This window comes from Dreissena polymorpha, chromosome 1 (genome assembly GCF_020536995.1).
Source record: "Dreissena polymorpha isolate Duluth1 chromosome 1, UMN_Dpol_1.0, whole genome shotgun sequence".
In the NCBI taxonomy this organism is placed as follows: domain Eukaryota; kingdom Metazoa; phylum Mollusca; class Bivalvia; order Myida; family Dreissenidae; genus Dreissena; species Dreissena polymorpha.
Window position 1 is genome coordinate 171,503,106 of NC_068355.1, and position 24,870 is coordinate 171,527,975.

At 34.6% G+C, this 24,870-nt stretch overlaps 2 protein-coding genes across 19 annotated transcripts in view; one reads left to right on the forward strand and one right to left on the reverse strand.

Moving 5' to 3' along the window:
• LOC127860886 (uncharacterized) overlaps window positions 1–8,390 on the reverse strand; it is a 201,516-nt gene extending 193,126 nt beyond the window's left edge. For 8 of the 17 annotated variants that reach the window (XM_052399223.1, XM_052399231.1, XM_052399297.1 and 5 more), the window contains exons 1-5: window positions 7,940–8,390; window positions 3,303–3,392; window positions 2,900–3,007; window positions 2,083–2,167; window positions 518–579 (exon numbers count right to left, since the gene is read on the reverse strand). In XM_052399223.1, the coding sequence (XP_052255183.1) occupies window positions 518–579; window positions 2,083–2,167; window positions 2,900–3,007; window positions 3,303–3,392; window positions 7,940–8,092 (498 nt within the window). In that variant the 5' untranslated portion in view covers window positions 8,093–8,390. The remainder of the gene's footprint in view (window positions 1–517; window positions 580–2,082; window positions 2,168–2,899; window positions 3,008–3,302; window positions 3,393–7,939) is intronic. The other 9 variants (XM_052399303.1, XM_052399251.1, XM_052399258.1 and 6 more) reach the window with 4 other exon arrangements.
• LOC127861008 (hemoglobin-3-like) overlaps window positions 1–24,870 on the forward strand; it is a 370,059-nt gene that overhangs the window by 146,064 nt on the left and 199,125 nt on the right. Inside the window, exon 1 of one of the 2 annotated variants that reach the window (XM_052399417.1) lies at window positions 15,841–15,932. The exons of the other annotated variant lie outside the window; for it this stretch is intronic. Coding sequence (XP_052255377.1) covers window positions 15,863–15,932 — 70 coding nt within the window. The 5' untranslated portion in view covers window positions 15,841–15,862. Of the gene's footprint in view, window positions 1–15,840; window positions 15,933–24,870 lie in introns of those variants that run through there. 2 annotated transcript variants of the gene reach the window in all.

The following is a 24,870-nucleotide window of genomic DNA, read 5'->3' on the forward strand; positions in this document are numbered from 1 at the left end:
CTTGTGTCTTGATAAAAATATCGTATCAGAATGTTGACTATCATATCGCGATTCAGTCCGTTCGTTTGGTAACGGTCTAGTAATGTTAAATCTGAATGAGTAACTCTAAATGTCATCGTTGAATGCCAGTTGTGAAGGACGTTAATTTGTACAAATACATTTGTCCACTTCTGTGAAAAATTGTATTTTATTTTTGAAAGTTGAAAGCATAGAGGTCTTATTCCTCACACATTTTCTATGAGGAATATAACTGCTTCTAATTTTTGTTCTAAAATTAAACCACACTCTTCTATTAGAGGAAAGTATGATTTAAGAGATGAGTATAGCTTCATCATAGTAATCTCCACGCAAATCACGTTTTGGGCAAAGCAAACTGTTCACATTTATAAAAGTGATGAAGTGGACCTTATTCTAAATGTATGCGGGAAATCTATAATTTATGAAAAAACTCGCCCTAAATTGCTTCAATAGATATAAATATACTAGCAGGAATATCAAACCTAAGCACAGTACTCACTGGTGACTGACTGTCTAAAACCACCGCCTTCTCTGCGTCCTTCAGAGATAGCTTGTAGGAACCTGTAATAAATAGAGCTGCAACGATTCACCAACAGCTCGATTCGATTCGATTTCGATTTCAGACACTCCGATACCGATTTTTTCGATTCGATTCATCTTCAAACCTAGGTTTATCATATATTCACTCTTATGCCTCAAAATTTACATTTCTGTTCAAATGTGATTTCAATAAAACACATATAAAAGAATAGCAAATTAGGACTCAATTTTAATATAAAAAGTTCTGACTAGAAGATTGTGTTGATTACACAATAATATAAAAAATAAATAAATAATCATAAGAACGTATCTGGAATCAGTTGAATGGTAGTACTATCACTATTACACCTTTATCCCAAACCGCTATAAGCATGTCTACCACTGTGCCATGACAACATCACCTGTTACCTGTAGGACAAATCACATTCTCTAATAAACTTAACAAAACTCCAACAGTAATAGAACTACTTTTCTGGCTGGCGACTTGAGTAGTTGCACTTGTGCGACCTCTTTGTCTTGCTAAATCAACGTTATGTTTGCGTTTGACATATAGCATTAAATTAGATTAGTGGTTGAGCCGGACTTAGCGTACGCCACATCCGTGAAGCACAGTTTACACTTTGCTTTATTGGTACGGCTACCATCCCGAAACCCAAAATACTGCCACACTTTTGATTTTAGCTTCTTAGTCGCATCTGATAATTTCAATTTGTCGGCAACAACTTGTTCAGCCATTTTGACGCTTTTCCGAAAGTAGACCGTAACGGGCTTATTGATTGGATGACTAAAGTAATAAGCAACCAATCGCGCGCGTCGTAATTACAGGTAAAGATAAAACCTACACCTTCCTGTATCAATAGTCAGAATACAGCGCGCTTTACGTATCTATGTATATATATGTTTATATATTAAAGAATCGATTCGAATTTGGTAGGTTTGGTATCGTTATCGAATCGAAGCATTTCGAATCGATTTTCGATGAATCGGATCGAATCGTTGCAGCTCTAGTAATAAACGACTAGCGAGGTTTCAGACCTGACACGTCCAGTGAGAGTTGAAACATGGCGCGTGCAGGGATCAATCAAACATGGCAAGTGAATTGAGCGTTCAAACATGGCACATGAAATGAGCGTTCAAACATGGCACGTACGGTGAGCGTTCAAACAAAAATCGAAGTAAGCCCAAAGATACGAATTCGTTATATCTATTTAATTTATCAAAACCATATCAGAATAAAATATCATTTATGTTTATTTGCATTATACATGCATATTTATTACAGTATTTAAATTATAAAAACATTAACGCGCTTTAAGTTAATGGTGCATCTTAATTTTGTTTACGTGTATATAGGAGCATGTTTTTGTTTACGTGTATATAGGAGCATGTTTTCGTTTAAGAAATTAAAATCGGTACAAATGCTGAATATCAAAAAAATGTAAACAAATATAATATAAAGTCATTATAGTTTACTATATAAAATTTCTAATATATGTCAAAATATGTTTTGCTACGTTGCCAGACCTAGTTTCGCGTGCGCAAATGCCCGGCGTGTGTAGATGGGTGTCATGAGGCAGGAGTTGGTGAGGCAGCCAGCCAGGCATCCGTTCTGAAACGTAACGGATACGAAGTAGGTCTTCATTAAGCGTTGCATGCCGGCCAATATACAACGAGTTATAGTTCAGATGCTTAAAATTGAGCCCCGCTTTGACAAAACTGGGCGTAATGCATAAGCGTAAAGTCCACCCAGGCCATTAATTGACGATATTTCCCGCTTTTATCGAATTCTTTGTCCCAGGTTCCTCAGAACGAAAAAAATGCTAATCTGTGGAGCTGGGCTAGCCGTTTATGACACAATTTCACCCAATAACACCCAATTTCGTATGATGCGGCTAAAATACAGATAGTATGGAAATTATTTACATTAAAATTAGATCTTAGCATATTTTGACAATTAAAACAGGATACATGTTTTACTATGTTTAAAGGTCGGGGCTTCTTTCTGTGTAGTTTATTCGGTAGTATAATTACGATATCTTAGCTAAAAAATTTAGTAAACGTCACAAGTTGTAAAATAAACTCAGGCTATTCTATAAATGCATTTTAAATTATCTTTTTTTGTCATCTCTGTTATTGACATATTTTAGTTTTGTTAAATATTTATTCAACGACGAGTATTTCTTAGATACCCACTGCAATAAGTACTATATTTGGCTAAAGGTAACTCATGTTTGCAAAATATATGTTTGGCTAAAATGTTTTACTGTTGCCAGGTACATAGTCTTTTTGTCTTACGATAAACTTTCATGATTATTTTAACTCTTTCAAACGCGTACACTACCTTTGATATAGAAACGACTTCTATGGTTTTGCTGTATTCTTTCACCGCGTTACCATGGTTACCTAGATGCTGATAAGCCACACCGAGATGGTAGTGTAACTCGTAGAGCTGAATGAAATAAATGCCAACATTAAACGGCGACCTCAACTGCTTTGGTTATATTTAGACACACACAATCCAAATCCACAGGTATAAAGTTTGTAGAAGACGTTCAATGGTTAAATAAAAAAAGAAAAATAATAACTAAATTGCATTCGAAGTATATAGAAAAGTTACACTTTTTTTCGAAACCGTATGATATATATATATATGCAATCGATGCATGAACTATATGTTATCGAACATAAATGTTAATAGATTATGACTAAGTTATAAAGCTCAGTATAGTACCGGAAGTGCTTACCAGCATGGAGTAGCTGGAGGGCGGTTCGTAGTCCTCCGGGAAATGGGCAAGGTCTATCAGCCAGAGCAGTTCATTGTACAGATCCACCACCTGCAAACGGAGTACCGGAAGTACAGCGCGATGAAGCGAAGCAAATATACAGGACCGTGTAGGACATTCATACCACTTGTGGTATCGGGACATATAGCATATGAGCCGCGTTCTGAGAAAAACTGGGCATACTGCATGTGCGTAAAGTGTCGCCCCAGATTAGCCTGTGCAGTCCGCACAGGCTAATAATGGACGACACTTTCCGCCTAAATTGGATTTTTGCTAAGAAATACTTCATTTAAACGAAAAATGTCATTAAAGCGGAAAGTGTCGTTCCTGATTAGCCTGTGCGGACTGCACAGGCTAATCTGGGACGACACTTTACGCACATGCATTATGCCCAGTTTTCTCAGAGCACGATTCATATAATAACGTCGCATGCATATGTCTACGTCCATTGCTGTCTTTGTTTGGACAAATTAATAAAGAATGACTATATAATAAATATAATAACGCTGCTCGTAAATTAAAAACAGTCTAATGATCATGTCCGGATATAGATAATTGTTGTATTTGGAGCAGGTCATTCACGTGCCAGTCTGTTTGTTTACCTTTGAATTTGGTGCAAAATATTGAGAATAATGTAAAAAAAATATCTGAGTTTTTCATATTGACTTAATTTTGCATATTGATTTCTTCGTTATTATTAACTGTTGATTTTGTTATCATCCAGGTTGTTATCATAATTGTATGAGATGGAATGATTTATTCACCTGAATTCGCAAATCATTGTGCCAATAAATGCCGTATCGGATTTAAATGTCAACATTCGCCCAAGTCAATAGCCATTAATGTGACAGTCCGGTTTGTCATCCGCCTGTTAGAGCCAATGTGTATTAAGAGTGCTGCAATGTAAGGTTTGTTGCCCGACTGGTGACTGGAGATTTATAGCACAAAACGTAATGAAGCGTTACACTTACTGCGGACTAAGTTCAGAGGGTTAATGTTTATAACAATGCAAACAAGTTTTTGTAATAGATACGCTTGACTTTTTTAGGTAGTCGTATGAAATAGAATAGTGGTATGAGCATCACGATAAAAAACGGGGCTGAATGCATGTGTGTAAAGTGTCTTTCCGAAATAGCCAGTGCAGTCCGCGCAGGCTAATCAGGCACGAGACTTTCCAGTTTTAAAGAATTTTTCTATTAATGGAAGTCTCTCAAACATAAATTCTAGACTTGTGAAAGTGTCGTCCCCGATAAGCCTGTTTGGACTGCACAAGCTAATCTGTGACGACATGCTACGCACATGCAATAAGCCCCGTTTTGCCACACCGCGATTGATATAATCGATGCAAAAGTGCAAATTTACGTCTACAATATGACCATTTCGGACAATACTAACAAAATACTGACCATTCTGGTGGAAGTCGGCCAATATAAACCTCGTCGGTTAATCTAGATCTAACCTGAAAGTTTTAGTCATTTTTACTTCAACTTTCCATTTTAATGTGACTTACAAAGGTGTGCAACATTTATCGTTAATGTTGCGACAAATATCGGCAGTAGGATTTGCGACATTTATCGTTCCTTGCGACATTTATCGTCAACGTTGCGACAAATCTCGTAGCCTGCGACATATAACGGCGATGCGACATTTAACGGCGCTACAAACATAATAAAAAGTTATATTAATCATTTCTGTTAAGATATGCAAGGTTATCAAAACATTAACTGCACCATATTTTTATAGCAGTAAAAGAAGTTCAATTTAGCTTTTAAACGTGTAATTTATTTTCTTACCGTTCTGAATTACAAGAAAGCTCTGATGATAAATGTCAGCAGTGGTAATAAATAGTGTTATCTTAAGAACTTGAAGTATACCTTAAACCTCTGAGAGTTGGCTATAATGTGATTATGAAAACCGCTTTCAGTTTCAAGTGCTGAAAGCGAAATTGATAAACTTACTTGAGTTTGAAGTTGAAAGTTTCGAGTACACGGTTAAGATTTATGACTTAATATTCGTGATAAAGTTCGATGAATTAAATTGAAGTCATGCAAGTACCACGTTAAGTCTAGTAAGTCTAGTACTCAATTCGGTCTTCTTTTTTATAAATTCATTCTTTTATTCTTTAACCTTAAAATTAAGTATTTATTCAATTTTGCATTGATGGTTCTTTTGTTGTTGTTTTTTCCCTTTAATTAATTGTCTTGCTATGTCCCTAAGCGGTTTTATTCGAGCCTTGTTCTTTTAAGAATGGGCTTCATGATACTGCGTTAAGTGTCATCCCAGATAAGCCTGTGCAGTCCTTATAGGATCAGGGACTACACTTTCCGCTTTTATGGAAATATTCGTTTAATGGAAGTCTGTTCTTAACAAAAATCCAGTTTAGGTGGAAAGTGTTGTACCTGATTAGGATGTTCGGACTCCACGAGCTTTTCTTGGGCGACACTTTACACGCATGCATTAACCTTTTACCACTCAGAAACGCCCTTTCGCACAGTTGTTTTCCCTTAGAAAGAAACATTTAATTAGATACTTTCACTACTTAATTCAGGTGTCAAAGGCTTCGTTTTCAACCCTTAGATACTGATGAGCAGCAAACAGCATATCACCTTAACTGACTGCGAGTAATTCGCAGGCTGTTCGGGATGTATGCTATTTACACATAGCCATTTTCAATTTGCTTCTGAGTGGGAAAGGATTAAGCGCAGTTTGCCAGATCTAAATTTATTATTACATGACGCAACACTCTCGTACGTTAACATACACAATAAACAATAATCCCATTTTAAATGCACATGTGTATTATGGCGTTACTGGTGGATTTAATCCTAGCAATACCAACCTCAGATTAGCATATTAACGCACTTAATATTCGAGCATTAAATGTAAGATTTTCAACTGAATGTTGAAACAATCCAATACGCTATACAATGGCAATTGGTTTGAGGATATTAAAACACACAAATAATCGCTCGTCATTATAAAGTTTATATTGGTGCTTGCGTTTAATTATATGGTTTTGTGAATCATTTTTCTTAAGAATGTTCGTGTCTTTATGCATTTTAACGCTTAAACTTCAATGAACGTTGAATTACTATAAAGACATATATGTGGAATATTTAAACGGTTTAAATATTCCATATACATGTCTTTATAGTAATTGCCATTTCAAAAGCTGATTTTAATAATCTAAATCAGCACGAAATCAATAGATGTTAAAATCAATACATAATAACATTCACTTTTACCTATTGTTATAAACACTAAAGATTGTTAATAACAACTGTCGATAGGCTAAATAAAACCATAATTTAAAGTTTAATAGCATCTTACAAAATATCGAACTTCAATTGAAGTCAGTAATTGCTTTTTGTGATTGCGCGGGTCAACTTTCTTCTTACATGTGGGCATTTGAGTTGAAGAACGTTTCTTAAACAAGTCTAACAGCATTCCCTGCTGCAGGTAACGACACCTGGCCGAAGTCCTGGGCTGTTCGGGAGTCAGCAAGAGATCGAAACCCGCACCAAGAATCTGTTACGTACACTTGAGTCGCGCTATGTGAAAACGTGGTTTAATGCATGTGCGTAAAGTGTCGCTCCAGACTTATCTGTCATATCCACACAGGCTAGTCTGGGACGACACTTTCGGTACTTGACTAAGCCCCGTTTAGTCTGGGGCGACACTTTCGGTACTTGACTAAGCCCCCTCTAGTCTGGGATGACACTTTCGGTACTTGACTAAGCCCCGTCTAGTCTGGGAAGACACTTTAGGAACTTGACTAAGCCCCGTCTAGTCTGGGACGACACTTTCGGTTCTTGACTAAGCCCCGTCTAGTCTGGGACGACATGTTAGGTACTTGACTAAGCCCCGTCTAGTCTTGGACGACACTTTAGGTACTTGACTGAGCCCCGTTTTTCGAGAGCGCGACTTACTTGTATTAAACGCGTATGCAAATATTTTATATTAAACATATTGTGCATATATCTACATATGCACTAGGACTTCTGAAAATTGTTCACTTTACGGAGTGCAATAGTACTTTCAAATGGTATTAGCTAAATAAAGCTTTGACGTGTGATTTGCTAAGTTAACCTTTCAAATGGTGTTTGCTAAGTAAACCTTTAAAGTGTAATTTGCTAAGTAAACCCTTCAAGTGTTATTTGCTAAGGCAACCGTTCAAATGTTATTTGCTAAGTAAACCTTTCAAATGTTATTTGCTAAGTAAACCTCTTAAATGTTATGTGTAAGTCTCCCATGCATATATTAAAACATTTAGCTTAATAATTAATGTGTTCAGAGTAGATATGAGCCGCGTTTTGGCAAAACTTGGGTTAATGCATGTGCGAAACGTGTCACCCCAGCCTGTGCAGTCCGCATATGCTTAATGCATTGGAGACCTCCATTCACAAACAATTCCATAACAGTGGTAAGTGTCGTCCATGAATACCCTTGGCGGACTGCACGGACTAATCTGGGAGACACTTAACTTAAGTTTTCACAGATCGTCTCATAGAGATCGAAGCTGTCATGGTAAGGTACAAATCTTAATCAAACATTTAATAAATGATATAGATCTGGCCAACTTGAAAAAATCCACTGACCTTCCGCCAACGTTTGTAGCGCTCATTGAGCATGGCCTGTCTGAGAACAGAGTTGGCGCGCACGTGCAAATCGTGCAGAGTGGCGAAATTCCACTCGCGCCTATTATCATCACCGCTATCCGTGCAAACACTGCTTCCTGTCTTGTACTTCATTTTCACACGCTATCGCTTGTAACTGTATTGCACAAATACTTTTGGTCGCGTGAAATATATTCATACATGTTATTCACATTTTCATAAATGTTATTCACATTGTGTCGACAAATAGGGAAGATGCGTCAACAGGTTCACGATGACGTTAGGTTCAACCTCCATACAATTAAAAGAGTTTAACTCCACGAAATATGTGTGCTGGGTGGGTAACACCAGTGAAATACAAACATGGCCCGAAACCTTAATGTATACTCGCTGAGCTAACGTTTACCCAACGCAGTAAATGTCAATATATGAAACAATATAAAATAAATGATCGCTTATCAAAATCACTTGAGAAACATTTGATATCCATAAAAGCAAATTACTAAAGTTTACTTAAGCGTTTTATCACTTTGAAAGTTTGGTGAAAGGATTTTGATTAAATGATTTCGATATGGCAAGCCCTGTGGATTAAAGACGTTAAATACTCATTTAACCCATTACTTATGGCCAATGAAGTCGTAATGCCACATACATTACAGGCGGCTTAACGGAATTACCGGCTTACAAGGCACCTGATTGTATTGTGTCCCTGATTTATGCAACAACTTTGACAAATTAAGCGTGTGAACTACAGGCAGGTGCTATACCGCGTCGTGTGAACTACAGGCAGGTGCCGTACCGCGTCGTGTGAACTACAGGCAGGTGCCGTACCGCGTCGTGTGAACTACAGGCAGGTGCCGTACCGCGTCGTGTGAACTACAGGCAGGTGCCGTACCGCGTCGTGTGAACTAAAGGCCGGTGCCGTACCGCGTCGTGTGAACTACAGGCAGGTGCCGTACCGCGTCGTGTGAATTACAGGCAGGTGCCGTACCGCTTCATGTGAACTACAGGCAGGTTCCGTACCGCGTCGTGTGAATTGAAATTCAAATGATAATCATTAGGGATGCAGCAGGTAAACTGGTTAACATAAAGAAACGATAAATTAATCGGTTAATGTTTTAAGTAATGGTTAATTCTTATTCTTAAAAAAATTCCCATGGCCTAAATCGTACACAGTGCGTCTGTAGCCGCGACCGACTCTTAATTTATGCTGCCGCCATCTAAAAACCAACTTTCCACGCTAATGACGGGAATCAATAACGTGTCAATAAACACAGTAATACATCCAAGCACCTGTACCTTTGCTGTTAAAACGTTTTGATAGTCGGGGACATTGTTGTGTTTTACTCGCATACAATTAAAGGGGCCTTTTCAGAGATTTTGGCATGTATTGAAGTTTGTAATTTAATGCTTTATATTTATAAATGTAAACATTTGATCGTAAACGCTCAAGTAAAAAATCAAGAATACAATTAAAGAAAGAAAAAAGTAACCCTAAACTGGGCTCGAACCACTGACCCCTGGAGTTAAAGTATATCTCTAATACCACTCGGCCATAATATAAGTGATGAATTTTATACTTTAACAACAGAACTCTCCAAATTATTCGATCGTTTCGCGTTGCAACGCTTTATAATTTTCAAGTTTTTAAATCGTCAAACGATTAATATAATGGATATTTTAGAGAATAGTAAATATTCAGTAATACTGTTTCCTCACAAATATCATAACTGAAAGGAAAATTTGCGAATCTGAAATAAAAAAAAAATTATTTTCAATTTAGTAAAACGTGAAAAGGCCCCTTTAACTTGGGATCATGGGGTGGGGGTTACTAGCGTAGACACAATCGACACGTTTGATTGAATCCGGCTTATGTGCGACACTTGATGTCTTCGGGTTTTAATGCAACATACAATAAAATAGTAATATGAATTGCCATGTAATTATGCATTTTTAGACAGAAGTGAATGACCAGAAAAGAAAATATATGACATGAATGGTTATTTGCATTTAAAATTTTACATAAATATCGTCTTGATATCATAAGTTGACAGAATAAGCATGTCTTTTCCAAAAAATGTGTTCGTTATATGAACTTCTTTAAAAATAAATGTCAGGTTTTTAAAGTTGATTGGTGTTCAACATTTGTAAATAAATTGTCGTTACTTGATAAGAAATAGATTTTTGACAGAATTGAATATTTTTGGAAAATACAATAAAATGTACGGATGTCTTCAAAAGTGCAACCAGTTACGAGGTATTGTTTTAAAGTGCATTAAAATATCTGAGATTGTAACAGTATGTTGTTTAAATGTCTTAATTAAAAACATTTCATCATATACTTAAGCTAAAACTATTCTTTACCAGTCTAATTTTGTACTCTATTTCAAAATTAAATGTCAAATATCTAAACAAATAGCGTCATAATTGAAAAATCATTTACGAGACAGCCATACAATTTAAGAACAAATACACGTACTCGTATTACTACTAGGAATAATTTTGCTTAGGACTTAAAGGAGGGTTATATTTAACTAATAATAATAATAATAATAAAAGCTTTATTTACAGAAGGTTACACATAAAGACAATGACACATTATACATATTATGCAAATGATTCAATACTTTTTTTACAATGTGGCCTTCTTAAACTTACATACACAAATAGGTCTATAAGTATAAATATTCAAACAATATTTTCTTACACCCATACATAACCCACATAGATAGACACATGAAATATTATTGATTATAATAATAATAATAATAATAATAATAATAATAATAATAATAATAATAATAATAATAATAATAATAACAATAATAATAATAATAATAATAATAAAAGCTTTATTAACAGAAGGGTACACAAAAAGACAATGACGCATTATACATATTCTGCAGATGCATCAACACTTTTTTACGATGTGGCCTTCTTAAACTAACATACACAAATAGGTCTATAACAAGTAAAACATTTAAAAAAATATTTTCTTACACCAATACATTTCACACATTTTGCCTTTTAGACAGACACACATGAAATATCATTGATTAGAAAAAAAAACAACAACAAAAAACCACAACATATGACATATTATTGATTAGAAAATAAATGTGCTTTATATTGCCTTTTAAAAGCAGAGATAGAGCATGCCATTCTTATTCCAATCGGTATACTGTTCCAAATATCCATGCTACGGTATGAAAAAGCTCGTTTCTTATAACCTGTACTTGCTTTGGTATTAACAATATCGCTATGGGTGGCAGATCTTAAGTTATATTTTTGATTTTGAGAAAAAGTTATAATATTATTAAAATATTATGGAGTCTGATTGTTGACACATTTATATATCAAGATTGCCGTGTGGTATTTACATCTATTATTAAACGAGAGCCAATTAAGCTGTAAAAACAATTCTTTGGATGGTGTTCAATTTGGCTTTGTAGAATGACTTTCGCTGCGCGTTTTTGTAAAATATTCATTTCTTTTAAATTGGTTTTATTAGCGTTGCCCCAGATCGTACAGCAGTAATCGAAACATGTTAGAATATATGAATTATGAAATAATTTCTTCATATCAAAAGTGAGATAATTTGATATCTATTTTAGTAGAGTTATTTTACTGCTGATTTTAGAGCATGTTTTGTCAATGTGTACATTCCATTGCGGATGTTTTTCAATATAAAGTCCTAAAATGTTATGGCTAGTGACATTTTCAATAGCATTATTATCTATTTTTAGATCAAGGTTGATATTCTTAATTTTTTGTTTTGATCCAATAAGCATGCATTGTGATTTACTAGGGTTTATCATCATGTTATTGAGGGTGCACCGTTTTTGTATGGAATAAATATCATTTTGTAAGTTAGTTTGAATTTCTGAAGGATTGGCCCCTGTAGCATGTAGTGTCGAGTCATCAGCATACAAGTCTATGTCTGATTGGTTTAGTAATAACCCAATATCATTTATATAAATTAGAAACAAGAGAGGGCCCAAAATAGAACCTTGAGGGACACCACTCTTAATAGTAAGAGTGGTAGAAAAACTAGTTCCTAGTTTAACGCATTATTGTCTTTGACTAAGATAAGAATGAAAAAGGGACAAGGTACCATCCGAAAAGTGATGAAGTTTTAGTTTGTATAACAGAATTTCATGATCTACTAAATCAAAAGATTTTTTCATGTCAATAAAAACAGAACCAATACAATTACCGTTATCTACACCTTTGAGCCACTCATCAATAAGTCGAATCAGTGCTGTTTGGCAAGAATGATTTCTCTATAGCCGGACTGATGTTTATTCAACACATTTGTTATTCAAAAGAATTTTTTCAATTCATTTGAAAGATGTCTTTCGAATATTTTGGATATAGTTGGCAAAATTGAAATCGGACGATAGTTATTACAGTCCTCTCTGTCTGAGTCTTTATATATTGATAGAACATACGCTTGTTTTAACAAATCGGGGAAAATTCCTGTACGAATACAATTATTAATTATCGAGGTAATTGGTAAAACAATATGCTCTCCACAGTATTTTATAATGTTTGCACTGATCCCGTCGAGTCCCGTAGACTTGTTAACATTTAAATTGCCAATTATTATACTTACTTCGAGAGGGGTAATGTAATTTATAGAAATTTCATGCTGTTTTAAAGATTTGTCGCGATATAAATTCAAATAAGCAAAGTTTTCTTCGTGAAATTTAAGCTTTTCAACAATATTTGATATGTTTGTAACATGCTCATTTAAGGCAATTAGGATCCTACTTTTGTCCTCAACATACACACCGTTCACTAAAATTTTATTTGGCAAATTTACTCCGCAGTTTTGATCATTGTCATTATTAGATATCATTTTTAAATTTTTCAAAATATTTGTCGTTCTAGTACCATTTTTAACAGCATTGTTGTAATATTCTTTCTTGCTTTTGCGAATTAATGCCGTTTTTTTATTTCGTAACAGTTTATAATTGTCCCAGTCTTTAATTTTGTGGAAGTGATCTCTATCGCACATACTTTTAATAACTTTCTTGTTTATCCATTTTGGCATATGTGTGCTTTTTATTCTCTTCTGCTTGTAAGGGGCGTGCTTATCTAAAACGTTATTTTAAATTCTATATAAAGATTGAAGGGAAATATTTGGATCGTGAACAGTTTCAATTAAGTTTAGTTGCGAAATTGATAGATCAAATTGGAAATCAGATATTGAAAACTTTTTAAAGCATCTATATCTAATATTCGAGTGCGTGCGTTGTTTCGAGATTTTTTAGTTAATTTTCCTTGTCATGCATACCGGATAGTGGTCGCTTATAGATATTTGTGGGACATAAGTAGTACTTACTCTGTCAGTTCGATTAGTATATATATGATCAATTATTGAAGACGATTTATCTGTGACTCTGGTTGGTGTGTTAATAAGTTGCAAGAGGCCATGCTTTAATACCGTTTTTGACCACACTTTGCATTTATAGGACTTGCTGTCAGCAAAGTATTCAAAATTGAAATCACCTAGTATGTGATACTCAACGTTTAAACCCTCAAACTTATCAAGTAACGCATCAAATTTTTCTATCCATTTTTGCGTCTCATTAGGTGGACGATAGATATAATTTAACAGAAAAGATTTTGTGTTTTTAAAGCAAATTTCAATACAATCTGATTTAATCCCATCAGGCTCTAAGTCTGGCCTATGTTTAAATGGTACATGGTTACCTATATATAGCAAGATTCCGCCACCCTTTTTCTGACTTTTGTCTTTACGAATGTATGTAAAATTCGGAATATTTAAATTTACATCATACGAATTTTCGTTTAAAAATGTTTCGCATAAACCAATAACATCCACATTACATTTTTCGGACAAGAAAACGTACCTAATTTCATCAAGTTTTGGCAAAAAGTGTTGAATATTTAAACTTACGATATGAAGTCCCTTTTTTGAAAATTCTAAGGTAGACGCTGCTGAATTATCTTTATCCTCGCAGAAATTAATCTTTCAGTTGCAATAGGGATTGAGATTGAAACATCATTATTATTGCATGACATATTATGACAGCGTTCTGAGTAATCAGAAACTTTAATACTGGCATCAAAGACACGATCTATATCACCATATTTTAGCACTATTTCGGATTCATTACATATACAAATCTTAAAATTACAATTTTCACAAACCTTGTTTAGTTCTTTAAATTTGCTGTGTATCAGTACATGTTTGTGTTTGTCTACGCGTTTCTACTGAGCCGAACTCAATCATCTGCATTTACTAGTGTAGTGATTATTGTAATGACAGTACTCACAATGTCTTTGTTGTTATTCATAATTACTACTGTTTTGATATCTAGATAGATTATGCTTCTTGCCATCATTTCCGTCACGTGAACCGCCATTCCTTGTGCCTCGATCAGATGCGTAACTTCGGAAACCGCTACTTCCTGTTTGCGTCTGATAGCCATCTTGCCCGTTACGTGAGTCGCTATTTCTCAAGCCATGACCTGGTGCATGATCTCCGTAGCCGAAACTGCCGGTTTGTGTGTGAAAACTGCCTCTTCCGTCACGTGAAAAGCGATTCATCGAGCCACGTCCTGGTGCATCATTTTTGTAGCCATAACTTCCGGTTTGCATCTGATAGTTACGTAAATCGCCGTTTGTCGAACTGCCTCGATCAGGAGCATAATTAGCGTATCCATTACTTCCGGATTGAGTATAGTGAGGGGTTACGCTACGATTCGCTTGTTGATCTTGTTGCCCGTTCGTATTCTGTTTAATGATGTGCACGGCTTTGTTTATGTTAGCCACTAGCGTACTACAGCCTTTAGCTTGCAGATGTATCCCATCGCTGCCATATAAATGTTACCATTTCCATAAATAAAGGATGTATACAGTTCAATATATTTAGCATCTGTTTCTTCGCATATTTGTTTAATTATATCATTCAGTGGAACTACATCTGCATCTCGTCTTGGGGCAACTGTGCACAAGTATACAGTGCATTTAAGTCCATTTATTTCATGTAGCAGTTGCTTTATTTCACGGTATGCTTTTTTTGCGTCGCCTCCTTCCGCCATGTCATTACCACCAACATATGTTATCACATTTTCGTATTTTGTCATGTCCCATGAATCCAGTGTCAAACGAATGTCTTTAATTTTCCGCCCTGGTAGAGTTTTAATGTGTGTATTTTCATTTAATCCACGCCTGTTAATACCACTTTTAATTGAGTCACCTATTATGAGAGTTTTCAAAGTTTTCTTTTCTATCTGCCGTGTTCACAATATCAGTATTCACTTCAAGTTGTTGCTCAGTTGAAGACTGTTCTCTCTCTTTTGTATCATGTCCGCTTTCGTTATTTTTACTTTTTTGTGATTGAGGTGTTTCCGTGGTAGCTCTTTCACTGCGTTCATTTTGTGCCAACTGTTCTGCCATATTCGCTGTCGATGGGATCATCTTCTTTATATTGTCATGCACTGATTGTAATTTCCTGTGAAGTGCGTCGTTAGCTTGTTTCATGTCTTTACTCATTTTATCAATACTCTGACTAACTGTTTTTATCCCATTTTCACCCCGACATTGACGGTATAAGAGCTTATGGAATATACTAGTCTGTCTCTAACACTGTGGGATATACCTGTCGCGTGCACGGACTACTTTTTAAATTATTCAACCACTGAATGATTTTTCGAAAGAAATCTCTAGAGTCGAGAAAACTTTGGCTTTAAAATTATAAATACAACCTACAACCTTTAGATCTAGTCACGGGATTGATTGCGTCATAAAATGACATACTTATTGCGTCATTTGTGTGATGTCATCTTTAAATAGTAAAATTTAGGTGTACACGAAACAAGTATGCGATGTCTGGGAATAAAACCTTGAAGACTCGCATTTTTTTTCGTGTCTATGTATCGATTCGTGGATGTAATTATGAAAACGTGCATATTCTATGGACTACTTACCTCGGATGGAACTGGTGAGACGAAGGATTTAGATCTACATGCAGATCTAATTAATTCGTGTTATTGATTTTCAGAATAAGCGTGCCTATTTTGATGTGAATTTGTGTGTGTAGAGCATACTGATGGTGTGTATTTTGGTTCAGTAGTCTATTCGTTTTGCTTTTGGAAGTAAGTAAACGTAAGGGTATTTTCTTTGATGAATAAAATTTGTCTTTGTGATTTTATCAAAGAAAGTCTATTCAGTAAGAATAACCCGTTTGCAAGCCTTTATATAATTTTTACGGATTATCTTGTGTTTGGGTCGCAAACTAAAGGTTGTGAAGGCTAGATCAAGACGCCATCAAAATCGGCAGCGTCCATGAACAAATAAGGCGAGTAGTTTTTTGATAATTTATGTTTAGAACGACTCTGTGTGTAAGTTGGCATCGACATCATTTTGTCATGAGCAATCGCCGCCATATTTGATAAGACTATTTTGCGTACCAGAACAAATACATTGTATATCACTACGCATGGTTGCATTCGTTAGATTTAAAGCACTTTTAAGAATAAATTAAAATTATTGTTAAGGTTATTAGATCTCTTTATTTTAAATGTCACGTTGAAAAAAATGGGATAAATAGAATACTAGGTTAGCGTTGAATACAGAGAAGTTTATGTTGCTCGGCTCGAACACCGAAAGCGCTCGCCAAGGCTCGCGCTCCCGGCGTTCTAATCCTCGCAACATAAACTTCTCTGTAGTCAACGCTAACCTAGTATTCACTATGTACTTTATCTGTTGATTGCTGGTTAGCTAACGAGATTGTATTTTTAACACTTGCGATTTCATCTCTTAATTGCGAAAGTTAAATAAAATAAATAAAATAAAACTGAAAATAAAACTGTTATTACAATGAGCTGATTTGTTTCGTCATTTCAACGATTTGATTGTATCTATAAACATTTAAGAGCCACCAGTTACGAGTCACGAAACATAGCAAAAAGGTCTTTTAACCATTTCTTTCCAGTAAATACATTATTTTCGGATAAATTACGTCATATCTGAGTAATATATGACGTCACAAATAAGATAGGCCATTTTCTTGAACGTGGTTTCCAAAATAGAAAAAATAACGCAGGGTAAGTGTTTTTACTATGATTTTATTGTGATTCATATTTATATCTGGATTATATTTAATATATTTTGTATTTTAACACATTATATATAAACAATAAATGAAAAAACATGAAATATTAATAATGTTTATAAAATAAATGCGTATTATACCTTGTGTCCCGTAAATGGTCATTTTGTCCCGTAACTGGTAAAGTTTTGATGCGACAATTATTCTGTATATTGAACGTTTACAACATATTTTTCTATGTTTACATTTACATGCAATGGATATCTTATGATAATACAATACAAATTTTCCATTATCATGTTACAGATTGACGTTTTTATAGCAATAATAAGAAAAAATGTATACTACATGTATCCTTTTATTGTAGAATGGCAAAATCGAAGGCCCAAAGAATGAAAGAGTATCGTGCAAGAAAAAAAGCTGAACTTGGTGATGCATGGCTCAAGCGGGAAAATCGGAGAGTAAAGGGGTATTTTGTTTCAATATCAGAGCTAAGTGAAGAGAAACAAACATAAACGACAATTAAACAAGAAGCACTGTGAAACATATCGAAAAAACGAAAGACAGTCACATGTGATGTTACCAAAGAGTCTGAAGAAAATAATAAAAAAATTGATGCACTTGAAGATGAAAACGATCGAAAACGCGTCAAGTCAATGGATCTCGACTTTGATCTGGTTATTTGATGTTTTGGTAACCAACTTACAATACTGATTGATCGTTAAAAGAATTCATAGACATGAAATTATCAAGATCATATTGTTTTCATGATCAAAAGCGCCGTATTAGCTCTACCCGACGCCGTATTAGCTCTACCCGACGCCGTATTAGCTCTACCCGACGCCGTATTAGCTCTACCCGATATTAGCTCTACCCGAATCGGATATTATTAAGCTAAGTAATTTACGTCATGCTACAACAATCGCGTTAGGCAAGTTTTAAATAAGAAAGAAAATTATTAAACTAATGTAATAACCAAACAACGCTCTTAAAGTTATTGCAATCATAATATTTAGCATTTATTCATTTATTATAAACTTTCGCACTACATAACTTTAAAAAATAGCAGTAAAACATTTAGACAGCATTATTAAATAAATAGAACGTAAACTTAATATATTTAATTCATATTTTCTTCGAAATTTATTTTATTTTAAATTTCATATTATTTTTATATTTTCATTCTTCAAGAAATTGGCTGAAAAGAAAAGTGCGATAATGTAAGAGGTCTCTGACTTCCCTTTCTAATCTTCCTTAAAAAAGAACACGTCTAAATTATGTGTTGAACAACATTATCAAAACTGATTTGTTACTTACATCACTAAGCCATTTTGTAATATAAATATTTACTCAAATGAAAAACAACGAACCATGGAAATTACATTGGTAAAAAACATTTGCCTCTTGTTAATACGTATAATTTTGAATAATTGTGATGATGATTAATACATTTTCATACGAATTCATGTTTTACACATTAGCCATACAAGTACATACAAGGTCGAAGTTTAAACACATATAAACATGCAAATGGAGCGATACATATACACAAATGGAGCGATACATATACACAAATGGAGCGATACATATACACAAATGGAGCGATACATAAACACAAATGGAGCGATACATATACACAAATGGAGCGATACATATACACAAATGGAGCGATACATATACACAAATGGAGCAATACATATACACAAATGGAGCGATACATAAACACAAATGGAGCGATACATATACACAAATGGAGCGATACATATACACAAATGGAGCGATACATAAACACAAATGGAGCGATACATATACACAAATGGAGCGATACATTTACACAAATGGAGCGATACATATACACAAATGGAGCGATACATATACACAAATGGAGCGATACATATACACAAATGGAGCGATACATATACACAAATGGAGCGATACATATACACAAATGGAGCGATACATATACACAAATGGAGCGATACATAAACACAAATGGAGCGATACATATACACAAATGGAGCGATACATATACACAAATGGAGCGATACATAAACACAAATGGAGCGATACATATACACAAATGGAGCGATACATATACACAAATGGAGCGATACATAAACACAGATGGAGCGATACATATACACAAATGGAGCGATACATATACACAAATGGAGCAATACATAAACACAAATGGAGCGATACATATACACAAATGGAGCGATACATATACACAAATGGAGCGATACATAAACACAAATGGAGCGATACATATACACAAATGGAGCGATACATATACACAAATGGAGCGATACATAAACACAAATGGAGCGATACATATACACAAATGGAGCGATACATATACACAAATGGAGCGATACATAAACACAAATGGAGCGATACATATACACAAATGGAGCGATACATAAACACAAATGGAGCGATACATATACACAAATGGAGCGATACATATACACAAATGGAGCGATACATAAACACAAATGGAGCGATACATATACAACAGAAATGTCTAGAAGAGTGCGATGACTCACAGCATGTACGGAGCAAACTGGATGCAATTTAACAATTCGTATCTCGACGAGATGACTCACAGCATGTACGGAGTAAACTGGATGCAATTAAACAATTCGTATCTCGACGAGAATTAATTCATCAAAAACTGACATTATGTCATTCTTATAAAAACTAACGAATAAATAGTTACTATTGTTCAATATTTCTCTGATGTGTATATAGTGCCTTTTTGTTTTTTGTATCTATGTGATGTTTCTTACATATAAAAAACGAACGAACTCATTTATATATCTTTATATTCAATTTGTTTGAAGTATATATAACTAATTTTTATTTACTAATTGAAAATATATAGTTAAATTCTGGTTCTTATTTATTCATAAGAAGAAAGTAGTACGGAGTTTAGATAGAATGAATACTCTTCCACTGGAGATACAATTAATCTGCTGCATACTAATATAACTAAAACATTATATTTCAAATCGTTTGGTTCGAATTTTGGATGCCTCGAACTTTTCTTCTTGGTACATGCGAGTTCGAGCTATCGGGTTTTGACTGTATTCAGTAAGAGATTTTATACAATTGTGTATCACACGAGCATTAACTGTTATAAAAGGGCCTTTTCGCGTTTTGGTAAATTGACAAAAATTAAAAAAGTGGTTTCGGATTCGAACATTTTCGTTGTAGTCTTATTTGTGAGGAAACAGTAATACTGAACATTTACCATGCTCGAAAATATCCATTATATGCATCTTTTGACGATTTCAAAACCTGAAAATAATAAAGCGTTGCAACGCGAAACGATTGAATAATTTGGAGAGTTCTGTTGTAGCATTGATGGATTTAAAAAAAAAAAAACACTGGTCATTTTAAACAAGACAACAGACAAGTCATTGATATAATGCATTATACTAATATTTTTATTTGATTATAAGATATTTTAATATACTATTAGACTATTAGATTAGATTCAATTATGTTATATTTTGATATAATATTAGATTATTATAAGATAAGATTATAATTTTATTATAATATATTTTGTTCCAACAATATATATTTATTACCAAATGAAATAAATCATAGTACCAAATAAGCATGAATCTAGATTGTATATAAGTTCATCCTGTTTAACAGATGTGATAACTAATGACCCATACTTCATTGTATAATCCTGTTGTATTAGTTATTGTATGCATGCATATATATATAACACAAAAAACTGTAAAGTTTACGTGAATAAAATATGTTCTGTTCTGCTCATTATATTTTGTGAAACTACGAGGATTATTTTTATAAAATCTAAAATACATCCCGAATTGTCTGAGAACGGATGGTCGAGCGGTCTAAAAGGTAGACTTTTACTCCAGGACTCCAAGGATCAGTGGTTCGAGCCCAGTTGAGGTTTAATCTTTTTTTCTTTTTTTAATTTCATTCTTGTTGTTTTTTACTGGAGCTTTTTAGATCCAATGTTTAAATTTATCAATATAAAGCATTTAATGACAGACTTCAATACATGCCAAAATCTGTGAAAAGGCCCCTTTAAATAATTTGAATACTTGTGCTATAACACAGGAATAAAGGGAAGTAATGGAATGTAGTTAAACATAAGCCAGTCTGTATGAATCGTTCCCCTTGTGTTAACTATTGATACGTTGAATTACTATTTGAAAATGATTTTAGCTTCAGACAAAACAAAAACAATATCTTGGTGTCTTTTTCGATATATCTTTTTCCTCGTAATTACAAATAATCATAATTTATATAAATAAAATATTGAATCTCACATGACTAACAACTAACACAGAGAATGTCCCACTGGACCGAACATAATTGCGATATGAAGAGGAGACGAAAAAAATACCATACAAATAAGGGACGAAATTAATCAGATACGAAGAGAAGGCGAACAATGTGCTCAGCGAAAGGAAATGTTTAAAACTGCTTTATTTTAAGTCAATACACTGTTATTTATTGTAGATTGTCTACTTACTTTTCTTATCTTCGAATGACACTAAAATTGACTTCTCAGAGAATGAAATATAAAGGGTCATCTACACTGTAAATTATTTTTTTAAACGGGTTCTCTTAAATATAACGACTTTCATTAAAATGCGTGTACTGCACATTTTTCATGAATTTTACGACACACTTTTGAAATGGAGAATTTTCTTTTTGTTCCTTATCGTATGGACCCTACACAGAGTTGTCGGCCTTGTCGCACGGAGTGTATACAGAGTCGAGACCCTTGTCATACAACCCTGAACAGAGTGGTGGCCATGTCGTAGGGACCCTACACAGAGTTGTCGGGCTTGTCGCACGGAGTCTACACAGAGTCGTTATCCTTGTTGCACGACCCTTAACAGAGTGGTGGGCCTTGTCGTTGGGACCCTGCGTAGAGTTGTGGCTCTGTCGCACGGAGTCTATACAGAGTTGTGACCACTGTCGTATAACCCTTAACACAGTGTTGGGCCTGATATGTTGCCTTTGTCGTAGGGACTTTACGAATGGTTGTCGGCCTTGTCGAACGGAGTCTACACAGAGTTGTGCGCTTAGTCGTACGGACCATACACCGACATATGTGCCTTGTCGTACAGACCCTACACAGAGATATGTGCCGTGTCGTAAGGACCGTACACCGAGTTATTGGCCTTGTCGTACAGACCCTACACAGAGTTGTAGGCCTTGTCGTTTGGACTCTATATAGAGTCGTGGGCCTTGTTATAAGGATCCTACACAGAGTTGCGTGCCTTATTGTACCTTGTCCTACTGACCATACACAGAGTTGTGGACCTTGTCATGCGCATCCTACAGAAAGTTGTGTTACTTTTCGTACGGTTAATAATACCATTTTGATTTAAAAAAAATTAAAAACGCAAATGAAATTTCATTTTTTTGTGTGCGTCTATACTGATAAACGTTCAACCATTTTGTTTTTCAAAAAATAAATATATAACACAAAATACTAGTGCTTCTTAGTAGCAGGAACACAACAGTTATGTCGTATCTGTTATTTCCATGGAAAACGTACAGAACAAAGTTGACACTCATCAACTCATGTATTATTTTATGCATTCTTTTGTATTTTTATTTTATTTCATTCCATTAAAAGCAATTTGCACATAGACATTTGTAATGTTTACATTGGTATGAATAAAATGCAAGCAAGGCCATGGTGTATCAATTAAACATGACTGGTGTACTAGACTTAAAACGTATACCCTGTAGTGGATAATGCAAAAGGTACCCTGCAGAAGGGCCTTAAGGATGAACGATCGTCAACTTATGGTTCTTTTGTTAGCTTTGTCGTAAAAGCTAAAAAAAAACAACATAATAATACTTGGTGCGTTAAACGTCACAGATGCTCAAATAAATTCCTTTTTTCTATATTAACTTTGCAATCGTTGATGTCAATTTGCACCATGGTCAAACTGCAATGCAATATTTCACTATTATATTGATTTATAATTCCAACGTCAATTGAAACCACACTATTTTAATAAATTATGTGCGTTATTACTCAAAATATTTACTTTACAAACAACTCATCGGTTCTTGTCGGTATCTTGGTATTATTATCGAGCATTAATTCATATCTACCTTTGACTTTATACCTAAACATATCCTTGAAACTGTATTTTATAAATAATGCGCGTTATTCATACCACCATTGGTACTTAATATCTATCTGACAAAATATTAAAATATATATTGATTGCTAATTAAGTTATTCTTAATTGCTCCAAATATTGACCGTAATAAACGTTGAAATTGAGAAAATGCTTACATAAACAATTGATATAATAATAACAATGTCTTAATGGTGGTTTGGGTAAATAATTAAAAAAAAAATGAAGAAATAAGTCTAAATAAAAACAAATATATTTTTATTTTTATTTTTAATAATCAAATTGTTAATGTTGACTGCATCTATTATTACTTTCAGATTATGTATTGCTTGTGTTTTGTATATTTTTGATCGATTTTTTGTCACAAAAATGTTAAATAATATATTTTTTGTGTGTATTTTCTTACACGTAGGCTCTTTGTTACAATACAATAAAATAAACACTGACCTTTAAATTTTTTTAATCTATGTTTTATGCGGGCTTACCAGCTTTTACCGCAATATATGTATAATCAGCAAATCCAATACATTTTCTATATTGCATGTCCGAAAAGTGTACATGACAACAAAATGCTAAATCTACCAGGCTAGTCATGTCGGAATACTCTTAAATAACCACTTTGCGTTTCCATTTTGTTTTCTTTATTATGAAAAATATATATGGTATTAAAAAAGTTGATACAAAGAAATAATTCACGGTGTCCCCATTTTTGTTACTTCACATTTGCCACAGATATAGACGTGACAATCATTGTTTCAAAAAAGTCTGAAACGATCATACAACCTTTGTTATTTATGCGAGGGGCGATTCTTAAACTGACTTTGAACTGTGTCCACAAAGAACATGGGCGGTGCGCGGTACATTGGGATAGATCAAAGCGGGAATTGTTTGAAGCGTTTACAAAACCTTTAGTCCCCACGTGATAGTATGTAAACACTGTGAACACTCGGTTATCCTCCATTTTAGTGAGAAGATACATCTTGTCAGTTATACGAGCCTCGTTCTGGGAAACGGGGTTTAATGCATATACGTAAAGTATCATCCCAGATAAGGCTGTGCAGTCCGCACACTTTCCGCTTAATTTTTTTGAAAGGAAATATTCTTAGCGAAAAACGATTCAAGCGGAAAGTGTCGTCCCTGATTACCCTGTACTGCAAATGCTAATCTGGGAAGACGGAAAGTGTCGTCCCTGATTACCCTGTACTGCAAATGCTAATCTGGGAAGACGGAAAGTGTCGTCCCTGATTACCCTGTACTGCAAATGCTAATCTGGGAAGACGGAAAGTGTCGTCCCTGATTACCCTGTACTGCAAATGCTAATCTGGGAAGACGGAAAGTGTCGTCCCTGATTACCCTGTACTGCAAATGCTAATCTGGGAAGACACTTTACACACATACATCAAGTCCGGTTTACAGAGAGCGAAGCTTAAATTCACTTCCTATTACCTTCCTGTCGGCGGTCAATAATTAAGAATGCGTTAATATACTGTTAAGGGCATTCATTTTCCATTGTTTTCGTCCCTGAAGAATCGCGAATTGTTAATTCTTCTTATAAACTCATGCTCACTCGTGCTCGTGCTTTATCATGACCTATCGCGTTTGAGGCTGGTATTTACTTTAAATGTTTTGACGGCTAAAGTTTATGTTTGTGTGAAAGCTGAACAATG